This window comes from Amphiura filiformis, chromosome 10 (assembly GCF_039555335.1).
Source record: "Amphiura filiformis chromosome 10, Afil_fr2py, whole genome shotgun sequence".
Classification (NCBI taxonomy): domain Eukaryota; kingdom Metazoa; phylum Echinodermata; class Ophiuroidea; order Amphilepidida; family Amphiuridae; genus Amphiura; species Amphiura filiformis.
Window position 1 is genome coordinate 11,313,704 of NC_092637.1, and position 21,965 is coordinate 11,335,668.

General features: G+C 36.6%; 1 protein-coding gene across 1 annotated transcript; it reads left to right on the forward strand.

Annotated features, from left to right (window-relative positions):
• The first annotated feature begins 10,958 nt into the window (after positions 1–10,958).
• LOC140162116 (melatonin receptor type 1B-B-like) lies at positions 10,959–12,492 on the forward strand. The gene has a single exon (XM_072185391.1). It carries the CDS (start codon positions 10,960–10,962, stop codon positions 11,911–11,913), a length of 954 nt encoding a protein of 317 aa, XP_072041492.1. The 5' UTR covers position 10,959; the 3' UTR covers positions 11,914–12,492.
• Positions 12,493–21,965: the final 9,473 nt, after the last annotated feature.

Consider the following 21,965-nt stretch of genomic DNA (forward strand, 5'->3'; position numbering starts at 1 on the left):
CAATCCTACACATTTTAACTGAAATGAAGAGTTCTTTTTGCTTCCCTCCTAACATTTCCCGCCTATTATGAGCTGATCAAACTATAAATGACCTCCTATTGAAATGAAACAAAAATCAACCTTATAATATATAAAAGCACCCTAAACAAGTATATGCAAGGACTGATACACCCTAAACAAGTATAATTTCCTACCCTAAACAAGTATTGGCATTTTTTACCCCTAAGCAAGAATTCATTTATTTTCAACACCCTAAGCAAGCATATCCTTTAATCAATCAATTTCAATCAAATTCATTTATCCAACAATGCACGCACAATATAAATGCAGTGTGAGTAATACTCTATGTATTAGGTAAAATATATTAACGATTTTGTGTAGTACAAATAATACTATGCAACATGCTCGTAACTCAGAACTGCAGAAATTAATAGTAACTAGGCGGTTACCCGTATTTGGCGGTTCTCGGCTGTCGCGATTACCTGGCTGATGGTGACTACTCACCAAGTTTTATGCCCATAGGACAGTTTTTACTAATTTGACCTCAGATGACCCCGTGTGACCTCGAAATGACCTTCCAAAATTTGGCTCTAAATGTTGACTGTACCCACCAAGTTTCATGCCCATATAACAGTTTTTGGTAATTTGACCTCAGATGACCCCTGGGTGACCCCGGATGACCCAAAATGACCTTCCAAAAATTATTAAAAAAATTAGAAAGCAAATATTATAAAATTATAATTATAATTATAAAAAATTATTTTATACCCACCAAGTTTCATGCCCATACGATAGTTTTTACTAATTTGACCTGAGATGACCCCTGGGTGACCTTGACCCAATAATCAATACAAACTTGTTCTGTCCTAGGTCAAGATGTACCTACCCACCAAGTTTCATGCCCATATGACAGTTTTTACTAATTTGACCCCTAAATGACCTCTGGTGACCTTGCCCCACTAACCAATACAAACTTGTTCTGTGCCGGATCAAGACGCACCCACCCATCAAGTTTGAGGAACGTGCGACCCCCAGTCTCCGAGAAAAACAGTTTTTACTAATTTGACCCCTGGATGACCTTGACCCACTAACTAATATAAACTCATTCTTCCTCATACCAAGCTGCACCCACCCACCAAGTTTGAGGAACGCGCGACCCCTAGTCTCCGAGAAAAGAGGCGGACAGACAGACAAACAGACGGACAGATGTACAGATTCTGGTGAATTATAGTAAGATTCAATATTTTATGCAAAGTTCCTGAGAATGCATTATAATAATCATAATAATAATCATAATAATCATTTTTACATATATATTGCACATGGTAATAATGACATGGTAACAATGATATTGAAACAACTAAATATTAAGTTAAGTCGAAATAGTAGCTACATTGATATAGAAATCATTTTTGAACGCATATGCAATATGAGGATGAGGCCGGGGGTGAGGACATTGCTAAACGCAAAGCGTGGCGTTACAGCGCCCTCCTACACGGGACAGTACAAGACAAGACCAAGACAAGTTATCCAAAATATAATGATATAGGATGAGATAATAATAATAAGACAAAGATAGGGACAGCTGAAAATTGATGTGAAAACAATTTACTGGGAAAAGACAAAACTATTACAATCGATTATTTTTGTTCTTATTGTATTTAAAGCAATTGAGTGAACTAGAAGATGTCAGGTTTGAAGAAAGACTAGTCCAAAACATTACACCTCGAGAGTGCCGAAAAAAGCTGTGCGATCAGTTTTTACTCGTGGCCGAGACAGCCCTCTGCCGATTTAAAGATCGATTTCTGTACAAGATCCTGTTGTATATTTACAAATGGATTCATGGTGAAGCTCCTATTTGGAAGAGCGAATATGTTTACAAAAACGTAATAATCCACCTGGTACTAAAGGTTGCTTGGCTTATATAAGGGGAAAAATAAGAACTCATAACACTGTGTATTGATATAGAATGGCGTAAAGCGTGGCTTGCGTCCGCTTATGTGAATTTACGCGTGCGTGACTTTATTGACTCGCGCAGTAACAAAAGCCGAGTAACTTCCGCCTTCTTAGATACTGACTCCGCTCTCACTGTGACTACAACCCCTGCCCCGGGCCCCTGCCTACTCTGAGCAGGAAGTGATGAGATTTCAAAGAATGGCCGGTGATTCCTCCTTTGCTGTAGGTACAAATAAAATAATAAAAATTTGGAATAAAATGCCCATAGAGCTCCGTGAAGCAGAGTCTGTGTCTTGTTTCGACCGTATATTGAAACGTCTTCATTCCCATATTGATTTTTGTTGCTTCTCTATATTAATTTCTTTCTTTGTTGTTGTTTTTGTGCGCTGATTTTTTTTTGTGCGCTGATGTTTTTCATCTTAAAGCACCACATGTATGTTCTCAGTAGAGAGCCAAATAACTGTTTGTATAGAAGAAAATAAAATACACAGAGTTTTGTCTTCTTTTCATGGACACATAAATCTGTTTCATGTTATTTTAAGAATTGCTATTATACAAGTTGTAAATACATTATGTTCTATACCAGGGTTGTACCCCAAAAATGCTCTTGTTTACATCCAAAAGACTTTGCTAATCGTCAATCCAAACTTTGCTCTAATTAGTGATCAAATTATTTTCCCCGGACTTTACCCGTGGGAGGGCCGACCATCAAAGATACCAACGGGGTTGTTGAGACCCGCCATAGGTTTCCACAGTAAAATCCATGATTCTCATTTAGATCTTGTGAAATTATTCCAAGAGATATTTACTTTTAACTTTGTAGTTTAGGAGACAATCCGGTGAAATTCGCTTTTTTCGCAGAATTTTTGGCCGTAAAATACTTTTGTAAAATCATTTGCAAGAAATGAACGTTGACAACTTACTGAAACCTTATCATCTATTTATATGTATTAAGTTGTCGTGACCGATTGAAATTGCACTTGTAATTGCAATTTTATTGACTGAAACACTTATTATAACTTTATAGATAATCAAGGCTATGCTAGCAGGTGGTGACCTTAAGTTTACATCTTTACCTTGGCCGCTTCCCAATTAAAGCTGTTTTATTTTGTACCTTCTGATACACTAGATGTAAATATTGCGAAGTATTGGGCTCTCACAAACAAAAAATGTTCCTTTTCTAATAAAAACAAAAACATATTTCCATGGCAACTCGTATAATAAATTATAAGCCAAGGCTAAGATAGCGATATAACGATTAACTAGTAGACCAATGAGATCGACCGTTTAATTCTGTTTTGCATATCAATTATTTTCCACTTTCTATAGGTTTCAACCACGGGTTGAATAAAAGGCATGATTGAGGAGTTTAAGGTATTAAGTGCAATATCAGATATTTATTAAGTAGGGTTGGCCACGGTCAAAAAATTTTTTCTTGCTGAGGTGAAAGGACTTTGGTTGGAGGTTACAATAATGCATTTCGAAAATTCAGCTGAAGTCCGTTGCCATGGCAACGGCCCGATTTGTGTTTTTTACAATTTTTGCCTATTTAGGAGCTAAAAAGTGAAAATTGCCCTTAAAAGGGCGCCTCGTTGCCTTAATATACAACTTGGTATTTAAAAATAAATTGTATCATAAAAAAGCCTTATCCATGTTCTATCTACAAACGAAGTTGTATTTAGAGATTCGTTTTTTAAATATCGATTTCGGACCTGGCAACACTGCAAGTTTTTCAAATTTGAAAAATGCCATTTTTTTACGATTTTGGCGATACGAAAAATTAACTTTTGCGCTCACCTAGGATTTTGTCGTTATGGTTATTGGTAGAACATACCTTGCCCCCAACATATCTAATAAGAACAGCTTGGGGAAATTTATTTCTCTAAGGAAGGTGTTACCAGAAAAACATACATTTTGTAAAAATTCAAAATTCTCATAAAAAAGAAACTTTGCTGCATTTTGCCCTAGATTTGGCACATGTGATGTAATGAGTTGTATGTAGAGTCATTTTATCATCATGGTCAACGATTCTGAATGTTTGGAAACAATAAATGAAGTTTAATTTTAATGCGGTGTTGCCAGATTCCCAAAATTATGAAAGCTACATTACGCAAAATAGCCCAAATAGGTCAAGTTTTCATGTATGAATCTAATCAATCCAGTTAAATCACAGTCTATTATTATCAATCATTTTATCATAATTTTCACCTGTTCTGAATATTTGGAAACAAAAAAGTTCATCATACAGTGTTGCCAGATGCCAAAAAGTAGAAAAGATAGGTAAAATTCTGGTTTACCCTGTGCACCCTGTGTTTTCAATACATTTTTTTTCTAATTTGCCCCGAATTTAGTACATGTAATGTAATGACTTGTATGTAGTCACGTTATCATCATGGACAACTATTCTCTATGTTTCGAAACTTTAATTTTAATGCAGTGTTGGCAGATGCCTAAACTATATATAAAAAAATATCACAAGTTTTTATGTATGATATTGATAAACCATTTCTTTGATGATGCATCTAAAATACAATTAAATTACATGTATAATACATTTCGACATGACCCCTTTAACCATGTTAACCTATCTGTTTGTCAGTTGTGAATGTTTGACATAGTGTTGCCAGATGCCAAATACTCGCAGACATAGGAGGATTTTGTAAAAAATACACCATACATGCCATACACTCTCAGAGCTTTTTAAACCTTGTACTTTACTTAACCACTTTAACATTGACATAAACTTTCCAGTAAACATGTTTACAACAAAATTGTAATTTCATTACTTTAATAGAAGTCCTCAGTATCGCCGATTTTCATTTTCATTTCAGATATTGCTGAAAAGTTGGAAAAGGAATTGTCCAATCATATCTTATCAATACACATACACTCTTTACCAGTGTTCCATTATCATGATTATATTACCAGGTATTTGATCAAAAAGTGTTCCCAGAACATAATTTTGAGTTTAACAAGACATTCTTGATGTACAGGGTGTATCAAAATGGTTGGTACCGGGATATGTGACATTTTCAAAAATATATCAACAAAAAATTGCTAAAACAAATAGAAAGGGGAATATGTTAACTTATTGTTCTAATACTCTGAAGATAACAGGTTGATGCATCTGAGAGCTACAGTCATTTAAGCGAAGATCGAATTAAGCATTGTTTTACTTAGACAGCACAAGATGAATAGGTTCACTGCTTGAACTATTTATTGCATACATGCTCTCAAGCATTATCTCACTTCAGTCTACATAACATGAAATTGCTGTACACATACTCTTAGAAAGATACTTCCCGAAGTCTCTGCCTTACGACTCTGACAGTGTGTGGTGAAGCCCCGTGATCTTAAATGAGCTTAACACCTGGGATAGATCCATTTCTGTAACTGCCCGCATCAAATTTTGAAAAGTTTTGAAATTATGTTTGCATGCTCTTGGAAACTGTCTTCTAAATCTTCTCTGCACTTCTCCATAGCTTCGTGTCAACCAGTAATTCTTAATTATGAAAGCACGTTGAAGTATTGAATACTGTGGAGCCATTCCAATAACTCTTACCAGGTCTAACCTAACAGACACTGTCTACAGTCTATCACCATTCTGCCACACTATCTACTTGTAATCTCAATGCATCTTATACTACAATTTTATTTAACACCCTAGAAAGTGTTAAGGCTACATGCTCTTTTTGGTTGAAAATTTTTGGCGGGAAATAATCCCGCACAAATATAAAGTAATCTTTTCCCACAACTAAATATCATAGTCAGGAAATTAATGATGCATCTGGTAGCTTAGATCATAACTTTCATATACTTTAGTTGCAATTATCCCAGAAAATTCTTGATTTGTTTTTACAGAGTCTTGAATTGACGAGGTTTATGATCAAAAACGTCACTCGGTGTATTTTGAAATTCGAGGCCATAACTCTTCTCAAATTAGCCCCAAATCATAATTTATTATATACACGTGTAGCAAACCCCAGTGGGAATAATTGGACGTTGTTTGCGGAGCCTAAATTTGATTTGATTTTATTTCACAATATTTCTAGTGTGAGAATTTTGACCTGTCAATCCCTTTTCGGTTTTCGCATCCGAATTCATTAAAATGTGATATATTGAATTAATAATGAGTACGCTTACCTTTCTGCAACACTTCCCGGTACCATTGCGCATCTAGTGACAGCCAATATTTTGGCTTAAAACAGTCCCTTCCTATCATTTTTGAACAAAATATGCCTCGAAATTACGTACGTGACACGTATATATTGGGACAGCGAGGAAATGAATAGAGCCAATTACGGTGGGGTAGGCTATAGAGGCCTTGCATGTGACGTATCATCCCGTAAATATGGCGGACTACTCAAATGCATTCAACAAAAGCATGATTGCAATCTACCGTGACAGTTCGTCTCGCTCATATAACCCTGCACTACGATCGAATAGGTTGATGACAACATTTGATTGAATGGACTGCACTCCGCCATAACTACGGTGAAGGACACCGGTTCAAATCCTTTGTTTGGAGCCAATCGATAAAAGAATGCAAGGCCTCTATTGGAAGCTATTATGGTATCAGGCATGTCAAGCAGATGCATACATAAGGGCGGTATATTCAAATGCTATTGTCTGGATCATTGAGACAGTATCGATCGCGCAAGTAGGCTTATACACGTAGAGGTGTGTTGTCGCTCCCCTGGTTTTGACATAAATTACAAGGACGTCTTGAATGACCCAGCGTTTTTATTATATTTATTAGAAAATTAATCGTCGTTTATTACGAGTCCTAAGAGTCATACCAGTTCAATTAATTCAAATTAATTTATATTAAATGAAAAACAAACAAACAAGTAGAGTCCAATGTCTTACTATGACTGTATTACTACCAAAATCTGCTTTTAATACACTAGAAACGTGTTGATATGTATATCTTTGAAAATCGTCAGACATTAACCACAGGTACCGCCGTGGCACAGTGGCATCGTTCACTGTTCAGCATAGTGTATCGGCAGTGGTTCGAACCCTGGTGTAACTTTTAGTATTTTTTATTCTTTTTACTAATACGCTGTGCCGTTTTTCAAACGCGCCCCTGAATGAAATTCATGGGCAAGTACCCTTAATACACAAATTTCTTTAAGGCGTGGGGCACATCAGCAGATAGGTGTATCCCATCATGCTCTGCAGTACCACAGTAGAATTGCACCTGCCATAGAAAGTGTACACAAAATCCCTCACTTCAACTTTCAGGGGCGTTAAGACTTTTGTTTGAAAAAATATGATCTCCAAAGTATTGTGAAACTATCCATATAAGCTCAATATCTAAGCTACTCGTAGTTTAGTTTAGTTTAGTTTAAATCTTTATTAACGTCACACTCTCACATAGAGACCATCCAATTCTGGCTTATGAGTGACAAAACAATAATATACAATATAAAAATATAACACATAAATAATACATATAAATAGCACATAATAATACATGTAAATATAGTCAAGGTTTTTTTTTTAAACAATAACATGCATATACATTTAAAAAAAATAAACACAAGGCAATGTTAGCTGAAACCTCATCAAACGCCCATCATGCTTTTAGGCCTAGATCAAAAGAACAAAATAAATGCAAGAAGCCGCAAATGCGCAACATGGCAGAAGCAAGCATGATGTTGACGTGTACATGAGGAGACAGCTAAATAATAATTACAATTTATTTATCCCTTAGTGTACACAATAGATTGACGAAGTGTGAGAATTTCATTTGCAAATTTTGCTACCCTGCAACAATGGTTGCCATCTCGTACATCTCGTACTTATGTTTTGTATGTATTTGCTATGGAGCAACAGATGCATGATGGGATACTCCCTTCAGCTGCTGTGGGCGTGGGGTATACTTGAAGTACAGGTATCTGAAGAAGGGAAGCAACGAGTTACCCCAAATCACAGCAGCAGGTAGTGGCTGGCCGCCGAGTGTGAATATGTATTTATTTTGGAAGGTTCGTGTTTGTTTTGACGTTCTAAATTTTGGGGTGTTTTTCCAAAATGTAACATTTTTGGTGATATTTCAAAAAAGCGACATGTCAAAGACAAATCTTTGGGCACATACCATTCGCTTTGGTGATTTACTAATATCATATATTTTGTGACTGCAATTTGGCGTTTTTGATATGTTTTAAGTTTACCAAGAAATTAAGAAAAATATCTGGTCATGGTCGTTTCAAAATTTCATTCTGATCTTCGGCTTTTCCAGGCAACAGAATGCAGATTGGCTCACGATCGATGTCGTATTGCTCTATGTGGGTCCCTTGATGATAAAATTACTTTGAATTTCTTGTAACAACATACAAATTTTCGTCTGGAAACAGGGTTTCAGTTTTATTATGGCACAGCTGTGGTCTTCGGCGCCGTATCAAATCTCCAAACAAATAGTTTAAGGGGTCATATCATAATTTATTATAATTTAATTGTATTTTAGATGCATCATTAAAGAAATTATTTATCATACATAAAAACTTGTCCTATTTTTCATAGTTTAGGCATCTGGCAACACTGCAAGTTAAAGTTTCGAAAAATAGAGAATAGTTGTCCATGGTGATAATGTGACTCTACATACAATTCATTACATCACATGTACTAAATTCGGGGCAAATTGGAAAAAATGTCCTTTTATGAAAATAGGTTGCGCACGGTAAACCAAACATGGTATTGAAAACACAGGGTGCATAGGGTAAACCAGAATTGTACCTTTTCTACTTTTTGGCATCTGGCAATTAACACTGTATGAGGAACTTTTTTTGTTTCCAAACATTCAGAACAGGTGAAAATTATGATAAAATGATTTATAATATACATGATAACTTGACCTATTTGGGCTATTTTGCGTAATGTAGCTTTCATAATTTTGGGCATCTGGCAACACCGCATTAAAATTAAACTTCATTTATTGTTTCCAAACATTCAGAATCGTTGACCATGATGATAAAATGACTCATTACATCACATGTGCTAAATCTAGGGCAAATTGCAGCAAATGTTCCTTTTATGAGAATTTTGAATTTTTACAAAATGTATGTTTTTCTGGCAACACCTTCCTTAGAGAAATAACTTTCCCCAAGCTGTTCTTATTATATATGTTGGGGGCAAGGTATGTTCTACGAATAATCATAACGACAAAATCCCAGGTGAGCGCGAAAGTTAATTTTTCGTATCGCCAAAATCGGTAAAAAATGGCATTTTTCATATTTGAAAAACTTGCAGTGTTGCCAGGCCTGAAATCGATATTTAGAAAACAAATCTCTAAACACAACTTCGTTTGTAAATAGAACAAGGATAAGGCTTTTTATGATATAATTTATTTTTAAATACCAACTTGTATATTAAGGCAACAAGGCGTCCTTTTAAGGGCAATTTTCACTTTTTTAGCTCCAAAATAGGCGAAAATTGTAAAAAACACAAATCGGGCCGTTGCCATGGCAACGGACTTCAGCTGAATTTTCGAAATGCATTTTTGTAACCTCCAACCAAAGTCCTTTCACCTCAGCAAGAAAAAAAATTTTGACCGTGGCCAACCCTACTAAATAAATATCTGATATTGCACTTAAAACCTTTTTTGAATTGAACGCCTAAAGTCTCTTCTGTTTTTGCCATTTATCATAGTGCTATTGACCAACCCCAGCCAAAAACGACCCATTTGTTTAGTCAAGTTGACAAAAAAGACCTATTCACATAGTAGTATCATAAAAAAATAACCCATCGTTTATAGTAACAGGTTAAAATACGACCATACCGGTGATTCATGTTTCTACCCTTTTCGTCATCCCACCCCCGGGAGAGAGAGAGAGCATGAAATGTGTGTAAACTGTTGTTATATACACTGTTTTCTTCCTACCTGTAAAATTATTTGCAAGAAATAAACGTTGACGTCAACTAACTGAAACCTTATCTACTTATATGTAAGTTGTCGTGGCCGATTTATTGCACTTGTAATTGCAATTCTATGGATTGACATACTTATTATACCTAGATAATCAAGGCTATGCTAGCAGGTGGTGACCTAAAGTTTACACCTTCCCCTTGCCAGCTTTCCAATTAAAGCCACTTTATTTTGTCATTTCTGATACACTAGGTTTAAATACTGCGAAGTTTTTGGCTCTCACAAACGCTATATGCTCCTTTTTCAAATAAAAACAAAACAAAACAATGTTTCCATGGCAACTATCTGTATTCTGTATAATATATTACAAGCCAAGGATAAGATGGAGGTTCAATTGCTGGCGATATAACGATTAAGTAGACCAATGAGATCGATCGTTACATCTGACGGGGGAGTATCTGTTAAATTAAACTAACCAAATTGGTGAATAGAGCATGTAGAGCGCGTTGTAGCATGAACATACAACACAATTCGACACCAATTATCTACAAGCCGGTAGGTTTTATTTTATGAACAGCCGATATTTACACAAACCTAAATCGTACATGCATAGCCCAAACAGCTGTTCTTTGCTGAGTTGAATGTATATAATTATACAAATGGTTCTGTGAAAATGAATTTATTGTTTTGGAATGCAGGAACAACATATTGCTAGTGTGATGATAATCTACGGACGCCGACCTCGGACGCAGACACAAAAGTCATCTGACTTTCTACTTGAAAGCACTCGATGCTTATCTTCACTTCTTAAATCTTGGAAGCAGTCTATGCACAAGCCATTGGATTTTATGAACGGCATCTCTGCCCCTCTATACGGACTATCTGTGACTGCATTTTTAATAGAGAGCAGCGTCTGACAAAAGGGTAAAGGCCATCGACTCTCTAATCAAATATCATGCGAACAATTACCAGACTGGGATCTTGATCAAGAACACTTTGTAATGCAGCAGGAGATCAACAGGATTACTACAGATAAGTACGCCTGAAGATAGAATAGCCACTGGTTAAAAAAACAACCAAATAAATGGACTTGTGATCGTAAACTCTGCAGCTACTTGTGCGAAAATATTCTTACAATGAATGAAGGGTACTTCATTATTACGATCTTCGTTACAATTGTTGGAATCATCGGAAACTCCTTGGTTATCTGCGCTCTTCTTGTACACAAAAGACTTCGAGTGCTCAGCAATTTATTCATCGCTAACCTTGCTCTGGCAGACCTATTTGTAGCAGGCATAATACATCCTTTCACAGCGCTCGGTATAATAAGACCGGAATATTTTTACAATGGCGTAGAGCATGAACCAACGGTTCTTTGCGAAATTTTAGCATCACTTTGTGTCATAAGTTGTTGTAGCTCATTATTTAGCATCACAGCTGTGGCAATAAATCGATACGTTTATATTTGCCATCGACAATATTACCCTAAAATCTTCACACGCCGGACAGTGTTTCTCGTGCTTATTGGTATATGGGTACTCAGCACTCTTGTCGACCTCCCCAATTTTATTGGATTTGGGAGACATGTCTTCCATGTGAGAACAGCTACATGTTTCTTCGATACTGTTAACTCAGGTTATGGAATATATTTTATAGTATCTAGCATAGTTATTCCCGTGTTTATCACCAGCATATGTTATACCCGAATAGTCATCTTGGTGCTCCAAAATAAGCGTCGGTTGCAGAACCGAATCGCAAGTGAAATCTCTGTAGTAGTAGTATCGACGAGCAGCATAAAACCTGCCGATGTTAAACTAATACGCACCGTTGCCATTATAGGTACTATGGGTCTAATACTTTACACTCCTTTCTCGTTTACGTTGCTTTTTGATGATGGAAAAATCACTGGAAAAATTTGGATGTTTTCAACAGGATTAATGCACAGTTATAGTTGTATAAACTGGTGTATATATGCCCTCACTAATCACATGTTTCGTACTGCGTATGTTTACATTTTTAAAAAGTATATTTTTTGTCCGTTTTTCAAAGATATCAAAGATATAAACGTTGCAAATTCTTCTGTGGCGTAAACAAATTTTACAAAACATAGCAGGTCGGAGACCGATTATGTTTACGGATGATAATGTTCAGGGTCTTAAATTTCGTATCCAGATACACATTCCACCTAATGTTACTCTCAACTCTTTTGTCATGTTTGTAAGTGTAAGGAGTTCCTTTTAAATACTGATACGTTTTGCCAAGTGTAAGGTCATCTTACGCGTGGGTGATATTTACTATGCTCAATTTGATGCCACGCTCTAAACCAATATTGCCTTCCTTTCTTTTGTTAAAATTAGATTAGCTTACCTTAAGACGTCATACATTGACAATCTCATCTCTCAAGTTATTCGCCGATCATCTCAAACAAGGTTCTACCCGCAAAGTGCTTGTTGCGTGTGCGTACGCCTGTGAAACGCGTGCTTTATTTGCCATGTGCGCTTTGCAAAAGCTTTCTGACAAGTTGCTCGAAAAGCGCGAGAAACCAAAATGTACTTTTTGCGCATGCGTTTGCAGGGAGAACCTCATTTTGGTCAGATTTATAAATATATATTATAAATTGGTTGGTGATGAGTACATTGTTTATCAGCTACTTCATTGTTAGGTTTGTAAGGGACATAAGGCAAGTAATAAACAAAACTACAGTGGAAATTGATGTATTATAAAAGATCTTATGCTTTATTGTCTGATGATAAGGTTACACAGTGTACATTTATTTAAGATTCATATAGACATATGGAACAACCAAAGAAAGTTTGATAACATTATGTGTTTAAAAATATTTGATATTAAAATGTGGCCTGTTAAAACTGCTTATTACAAAATAGCTTATTTATAAACATTTTTAAGTTTTTAGGAGCTTGTGCTTTTGTGGTATAAGGATCATTTTAAAGGATTACATTTGTATTGATAATTAATGAGCTTCCTAATATTTAAAGCTTTGGCTGCTAGAAATAAGCGGTTTGAAAGTGTAAGGTAATGTAAGATAAGATAAGAGTTTAGATAATTATTTTGCGAAATTTATTGTTTCACAATAGTTCAAATACCGTTTGGGTTTCGTTTGTGTGAGTATTGGGCTCACACAAACGAAACATGTTCATTTTCTACTAAAAACAAAACAATGTTTCCATGGCAATTCGTATAATTTATTTAATATATTATAAGCCAAGGATACAGGGGCGTAAATCCATTTTTGAAAGTGGGGGGGACACAATGAAAATTATTAGTCATTGATACTTCGGCGCGACAGCGCTGCACGTCGCGCCCCCGCGACGTAGTGGGGTGTCTGAGGGTGGATGTGCCCCCTCAGAAGTAAGAAACTTTTGCAAAATGAAGACCTAATTGAAGCCATTTGGTGGACCATTTTGGCACTATTGGAAAATTTTAGCTTGAAACAGCTGAAAAATTGTGAAATGACGGCCTAATAAGCGATTCGTGGACATGTCTTCACTAAAACAGAAGCAAAAGCGACCACTTGTTTATGTATACGCAGGGGGTGTATGAGGGGGGATGTTCCTCCCTCAGAAGTAAGACACTTGTGCAAAATGAAGACCTATTTGAAGCCATTTGGTGGACCATTTTGGCACTATTATTGTGTACAATTTTGGCTTGAAACAGCTGAAAAACTGTGAAATAACGGCATAACTTGTGGACAAGTCTTCACTAAAACAGAAGCGAAAGCGACCACTTGTTTATGTATACGCAGGGGGGTGTCTGGAAAACGTTGGACAATTCTGCAAAATGAAGGTCCAATTGAAGTCATTTGGTGCATAATTTTTACACTGTTATCATAAAAACAAACAAAAAAGGGACCGAACTCAATTTGCAAAATTTTACTTGAGATTTGAGATTCGGAATTATTACTAAAGCATGCATGGATTGATGTTGAAGTCAGCATTGAGTCCGTCTTAAAACTGACTTTGGTGATCAAATGTGACGGGCCCTGCATATCGACGGGCCCGCAGTACAGGCTTTTGTGCCGAGGACCCGCCTTCAAGCAATTTGCCCAAAATAATCACAGGCCTATAATATATTATACTTACGATCGACACGTTTGTGCGGATTTTTAGGTATGAGCAGTGATGGGCCTACTCAATTACGTGCAATTTAAAATTTTTGTGTGATTCGTAGGAGTATCCGTAGGAAATCACATAAGCGATCCGACCAGGTGCATGTTGTTCGCGCTGAACCGGCCTAACTAGCTGGTTGTATATTCTATAATTTTCCTGGTGTGTTAACTGTGCTTACATCTAGACACCAGTTTATTTTTTTTTTTGAACGGGACCCTAATTTAATGAGAAAAACGCCGAAAAAAAAAATTCGACACTGCAGACAATTGCGTACAATTAGCCCAAATCTGGAATTTTCCTGTCCAAATACACCCATTCTGGCGTGGGTTTAGGCTATTTTGGGCGCCTGTTTGGGGGAGCTTATATTTATCGTTTAGGGGTTCTGGCAATTGATCATTCCTTGCGATGGCCTAGTCTCGGGCCAGACTGTGTGTGGCTATCCCGAACAAACATGTTTGTTAGGAACGACGAGTGTTAGGACCGACAGAAACCGGCTTTGTAGCAGACTAGTGCTGGCAAAGTAAACACAATTACCACTTGATAAAGTTTATAATGTTTGCGCTGGGTTAAGGGTGCATGAATGTTAATGGTTGTGTATTACACAAACAAACAGAAAATCTGGAAAGACAACCCGCGATATAAAGTGTCAATTGATTCAACAGCTATGCAGGCCTACCCTTAAAAACATTTTGTCTATTCACAAATCCAAACAAATCCATGTCTCACGCGGTTGTTAATAGCATCGGTAAATATGATAAGGCCGAGTAAAAAATAAAACATGTTTCTCATCCCCTCCCGCTTCCTTTTTTGAGACCGCTTCAAATTTATTTTTATTTATAGCAAAATGAGCTGAAGGCGTCGGCACTCGGCAGTGCTGAAATCACTGTTTATAAACAACCAACCAGTGTTGCCACTACTAAAAGGAACCCAAAAAGTTCACCTTATTCCAATACAATGTGTTTCAATTACACACTAGAAAAGGCAATTACCGAGGTATTGACAGGAGCCTTAGTCGGGATGTCCTTCGGCTCATTATGTGTCTTAAAGGTCGGAACAAAATGGCCATGCGTGGCTGTGGATGCAACCTACCATGGCGATTTCTGCCATGAAGATATCGGGGCGATGACACTGTGCGTTACTGTCATCTTCAAATCAAACTATATGTGACTCCTCGTCACAACTGAGCCCGGAAGTCGCCAATCATCATTTTTGAGATATTCAACCAAAATATTCTGCTTTAAATTAGCTTTAAAATGATGTATATCATGTCTATAGTACTTGACATTTAAGTAGTGAAAAATCAATAAAACAGTCAATAAATCCTTTGTTTCCTATTGTTTATTGTTAAGTTCGATGGAGCATATCTCAATAGTGGCACTGGCGACATCCGGGCTCAGTTGTGGCGAGGAGTCACATATGATGTTTCTTGCATTAGTTATTCCAATTGCACAGGCAGACAAACATATAGGGCCTATATATTTAAAACACATCAAATACCACAAAGAAAACAATACACATTCGAATCACACAAGGTTCTGAACAGAAACGACACATACGGGCCAAAACAGCCCAATCAATAAAACACACCATCCAGGATCACACAACAAGGTTCCCCTACCCTATACCACAAACCCACCGAGAACCGCGAATGCTGAGAACCGCGAATGCTGAGAACCGCGAAAGTCGAGAACCGCTCTAGTTTCTTCTCTTTTTCTCCCTTTTCTCTTCTCTTTTTCTCCCTTTTCTCTTTTCTCTTTTTCTCCCTTTCTCTTCTCTTTTTCTCCTTTTCTCCCTTTCTCTTCCTCCTTTCCCTTTTTTTTGGGGGTGGGGACCATAATGTGGGGGGGACATTTGATATTGTGTCCCCCACTTTGAAAAGTCCCCCATCCGATTTACGCCCTTGCAAGGATAAGATGGAGTTAATGGTTCAATTGTTGGCGATATAACGATTAACTAGTAGACCAATGAGATCGATCGTTACATTTGACGGGGAAGTATCTGTTAAATTTAACTAACCGAATCGGTGAATAAAGCGCGTTGTAGCATATACATACAACACAATGCGACACCAATTATCTTCAATCCGGTAGGTTTTATTTTATGAACAGCCGATATTTACACAAACCAGGGCAGCGACACTACCTAATTTGCATATCCAAATGACCCGTCTCCTCCGCAGCCAATTTGGTTCCGCTCCATCGAAATCAAGCTGGTCACGGAGGAGACTACCCTCCTTTGTGTTTGTTCATTTGTGTATGGAGAGCCCTTTTTGGAGTCCGGAATGACTTAGGCTACGCTCTCAGCTAGAGTCCGACGCTGCATTGCACTAGAAATACCTTTTCTGTGAAATCGCTATAGAGCCAACCGGGCGCACGTATTCGTTTTGAAAATATAGCATTAAAATTAGTATCACCCTTGTGGCCCCCGTGCAGTGGAAAACCTTAATTCTTTCATTAAAAGGAAATGAAAATTAAAAAAAACACGGATCTACCTGTGCACCAATAAAATTGGCACAGCAATTTGTCTCAAATATGAATGAATTTTAAGAAACATACGGGGTATGATGAACATTGACCTGACGCCATGATAGTAGGATCTATTAGTCGTTTTATATACAATGTATATACCGTATTGTCATAATACCAATATTTGTCATTATATATAATGAGTAATATTTAGCAACGTAAATGTGCAGTTCATATGCACAAACGAATACTGATCTTTATGATATTCAGGGCTTTGTACATCACATATAACATGTCACATAGGAGGTCATACGTGTTGACCTTCATCTATTGTATTTGTGCATCTGTGTATGGAGAGGATTAGCGCCATTAAACGCCATTAAAACTCCATCAGTATTAGGGCGTAGTTCAGTGAACTCACCGGATTGATATTCCAAGTACTTTGATAATACAGATAATATGTATTAATGGGTCGAGGCGATTGCATTGAAAAACCTAATAAATTATTCATAACAGTTACGTAATCAATCGATAGTGCGGACACTTTTCATTTGCAAACCACCAAAATTCGTGATCTTTTAGCGTTGGAAAAGAAACCACGTGAATAGAGTGCCCTCTCAAGAATATCTACTCTCTGCACAAACCTAAATCGTACATGCATAACCCAAACAGCTGTTCTTTGCTGAGTTGAATGTATATAATTATAAAAATGGTTCTGTGAAAATGAATTTATTGTTTTGGAACGCAAGAACAACATATTGCTAGTGTGATTATAATCTACGGACGCCGACCTCGGACGCAGACACAAAATGCATCTGACTTTCTACTTGAAAGCACTCGATGCTTATCTTCACTTCTTAAATCTTGGAAGGAGTCTATGCACAAGCCATTGGATTTTATGAACGGCATCTCTGCCCCTCTATACGGACTATCTGTGACTGCATTTTTAATAGAGAGCAGCGTCTGACAAAAGGGTAAAGGCCATCGACTCTCTAATCAAATATCATGCGAACAATTACCAGACTGAGAACTTGATCAAGAACACTTTGTAATGCAATAGGAGATCAACAGGATTACTCCAGATAAGTACGCCTGAAGATAGATAGGCAATGATTAACAAACAAGCCAAATATATAGACTTGTGATCGTAAACTCTGCAGCTACTTGTGCGAAAAAAATCTTACAATGAATGGAGTGTACTTGATTGTTACGATCTTTGTTACTATTGTTGGAATCATCGGAAACTCCTTGGTTATCTGCGCTCTTCTTGTACACAAAAGAATTCGAGTGCTCAGCAATTTATTCATCGCTAACCTTGCTTTGGCAGACCTATTTGTAGCAGGCATAATACATCCTTTCACAGCGCTCGGTATCATAAGACCGGAATATTTTTACAATGACGTAGAGCATAAACCAACGGTTCTTTGCGAAATTTTAGCATCACTTTGTGTCATAAGTTGTTGTAGCTCATTATTTAGCATCACAGCTGTGGCAATAAATCGATACGTTTATATTTGTCATCGACAACATTACCCTAAATCTTCACACGCCGGACAGTGTTTCTCATGCTTATTGGTATATGGGTACTCAGTACTCTTGTCGACCTCCCCAATTTTATTGGATTTGGGAGACATGTCTTCCATGTGAGAACAGCTACATGTTTCTTCGATACTGTTCACTCAGGTTATGGTATATAGCATAGTTATTCCTGTGATTATCACCAGCATATGTTATATACGAATAGTCAAGTTGGTGCTCCAAAATAAGCGTCGGCTGCAGAACCGAATTGCAAGCGAAAACTTTGGTGCAGTAGTATCGACGAACAGCATAAAACCTGCCGATATTAAACTCCTACGCACCGTTGCTATTATAGGTACTATGGGTCTCGTACTTTACACTCCTTTCTCGTGTACGTTGCTTTTTGATGATGGAAAAATCACTGGAAAAATTTGGATGTTTTCAACAGGATTAATGCACAGTTATAGTTGTATAAACTGGTGTATATATGCCCTCACTAATCACATGTTTCGTACTGCGTATGTTTATATTTAAAAAAAATATATTTTTGTCCGTTTTTCAAAGATATCAAAGATTGAAAATTCTACTGTGGACTGACGTAAACAAATTTTACAAAACATAGGAGGTCGGAGATTCGTGGAAAGGGCGAATAAAGTTAATAAAGTTACGAATCCTTATCGCAGGCCAAACACATTCTTTACCCAAGATCAAGTTCAAGTTCAAGTTCAAGTTCAAGTTTTATTTGTTTTCATCTTAATTCACAAAAAGTTATACAAATGAATAATGCAAGATAAGAAATACTTAATGATAATTACTTACAGAAACACAATATAAGAACATGAGAAGTACAAGTGAAGAGATGTGGATGCCGCAAAGACGCAAAGCGTGAAGCTTGTGGCACCCAATCTGAACAAGATGGAAGTTACGCTACAATATTAAGATGTACTACAATGATGATATCATGTGGCCGAAGTAAAAATAAATGAAATTTAATTGAACGGAATCATTAAATCAGATAATCAAAAGTACAATAATAAAAAAGATAATAAATAAAGATCGCTTCAGAATGCACCACAAAATACACTGTTTGTATAAGTTGACAAAAACTGGATATATCTAAGTACAGGATGCATGGACAATATGTGTACGTGTATATAATATAAATCATACAAATTACATTATCTAACTACAACATATATTTTATAATATTATCGGCCTCTTGTTCTTGATCATAGTTATGTAGTACTAAATGCTTCCATCTTGTCTTGAACATGATATATCCTTTCGGTACTAATACTTGCACAGAGGTAAATTTCAAAAACTGCATCATTCTGGGAACAGTTACCAGTCTGTTCCTCTTTCATTGACAGACGTGTATCTTCAGAAACCAAACTTATAAAGTCGAAAGAAGATACAAATTGCCTTCTTGGAAAAGATGCGCTCTTTAATTTGGAGTAATTGAAATCATCTTCGTTCTGGATGGAATAAGCTCACCGTAGCTACGCAAAATAATTGACTGAATTGCAATCATTAGATTTATAAAGTTTACTTCGAGAACTATTATAAAAATATCACTTTTAATATACCATAAAATGTGTATTATGTCACGAATTTCAGAAAATCAAAATCATTTGATATCAGAAGGACAAAAATACTGTATATCCGATCCCTTAAAGCAATAATGTTTCATTTGATAACAAGGGCGCCTTTATTATTATTTTCTACCTTTTGCACGATTGTAATACCCAATGGTGTACTTAAATACCCTCTGAAAGACTAAGCCCGAAGTGCTTTAAATACAGTCACATTTTTAAAACGGTTTTTATTAAAACCGGGAATGCCCGAAATTTGCTTGCTAATTCCCCCCCAAAGAGCTCCACAGTTAAACGGTAAGTGGTTTTATTATTACTATCATTATTTCGGCTTAAAATGATCAGAAAACCTCCTCGACAGTTTTTACTTTTTGTCCATGAATAACAAAATTAAAATGTGACCGAAATGGGGTAATTGTGGGGCTTGAATGAGTGGAACGTCTCAATTGTGCAAATATAATACGACCAGGCAATTATAAAGTTATTGACATTATTATTCTGTTTATTATTTTGTTGATGATTAGGTTTATGTTTTCTTTCTTTCTTTGCTCGTTAGTCAATGTTTTTAGTGAATTCAAACGAAGCAGTCAATGTTTTTAGTCAATTCAATGATACATTTTGCTCAAACACCCAATTAGGATTCTCTGTATGAATCAAATGCCCTAAAGCTATACGCCTGCTAAGCTTATATAAATGAAAAGACGGTAAGAAAAGAAAAATATATCGAGGGTTGAGAGCCAGAAAGCCTCAACTTACAATCAACTGCTCCCACAAAATGAGCATAAAGTCGCCAGGGCACTATGGAAGATAAAATCCATTAATCATGACAAAATTCAATAGCAAAATACATTGTGAAGGAAATATTGATTTTTGAAGACCAAAGCAAGGAGCCAACTTTATGCTCATTTTGTGAGAGTTGGTCATAGTAAGTTACGGCTTTCTGGTTCTGACCCTCGATATATTGATTTCATTAGAACATCGAAACAAAGTTTTCATACTTGCTTTTTCTCCAAACATGCTCGCCTTTGCCACCAGATAATATTACTCGTCTTAAGACAATAAGTACATTTTGATTCAATATTTACATTCCTGCGGAAAGCATTAAATTGTTTGTTTTATACCTACGTGCAAGAAAATGGAATCGATCTGGCTGAGTAAAGTTTGTTTTTTTCAGTGTCTGTCGATCATGTTGAGGTTCTTTTAGCTGTTGACCCTGCATGTAGTAGCAAATGTGTGTGAATGTTTCAAATTTATTTCCATATTGCATGTCAAATATTGTCCACTTTTCAAAGGTTTCAACCAGGGATTGAAAACATTTGTGAAAGTGAAAACATTTTGAAGGTTTATATGATGCAATGCACTATATCACATTGTATTGTGAATTCCCAAGAGAATAATAAATCTGACTGACTTTGTTGTTGTGCATCAGAGGGAATTCTCATTTCAATACGAAAGGTCAAAATTTTCAATTGATGGTCGGCTTTTCCTCCCAGCTACATATACTTCAAGTACAAATTTAGCTGTTGACCCTGCATGTAGTAGCAAAGCAATTATGTGTGTGGATGTTTTGAATTTATTTCCATATTGCACAGTGTCATCGCCCCGATATCTTTATGGTAGAAATCGCCATGGTAGGTTGAATCCACAGCCACGCATGGCCATTTTATTCCACCTTTAATATGAGATGCAGTAGCCAAGTGACCTGACTAAGGCTACTGACAATAGCTGGGGTAATTGATTTCTCAAAGTGTGAGTAAGCTTGTATACGAAATTGCGGTCAATGGTCATACTGCCTCCACTGGAGTAGTGAGTGCAGCTATACAGGACCAACGCAATATAAAATTAGAATTTTGGTCAGATTTTGAGTTCAAGTCTCACGGCCTTTTCTCAAAGCGCAAACTAACGACTATCATATCTGTTTAACACGTATTTTCAAGTGTATGAGACCAGATCTGGTTTCTTGAGACGAAATCATTTGCGGAAGATATTCATCATTTTCCACCCCGGTATCCGAAGATTTTCGTCTGATATCAAAATCGTGCATAGCAATTCACGTGTATCGATCCCGGGTATTTATTTTAGTATATCTGCTGCTCCAAATAATTATTAGCCAGGCGATGTCGGTGTGTATTGCATGTCAGATATTGTCCACTTTTTTAAAGGATTCAACTAGGGATTGAAAAACATTTGTGGAAGTGAAAACTTAAGGGATCTGTCGTTTTAATTATTGAAACGAATGCTTAATTTTGACTGGTTATGTATGACGAATCAGTTAAGTAATTAATATATAACTTCGATACCATACCCATGACATTATTACTCTATAATATCCTAGAATATTACGGACTCATGAACTGTACTGCAATACGCTACCTTATTAGAGAGTATGTCTCATATCAATGTAAGAAATCAGACCTTCAAAATACGATCTACTTGATAT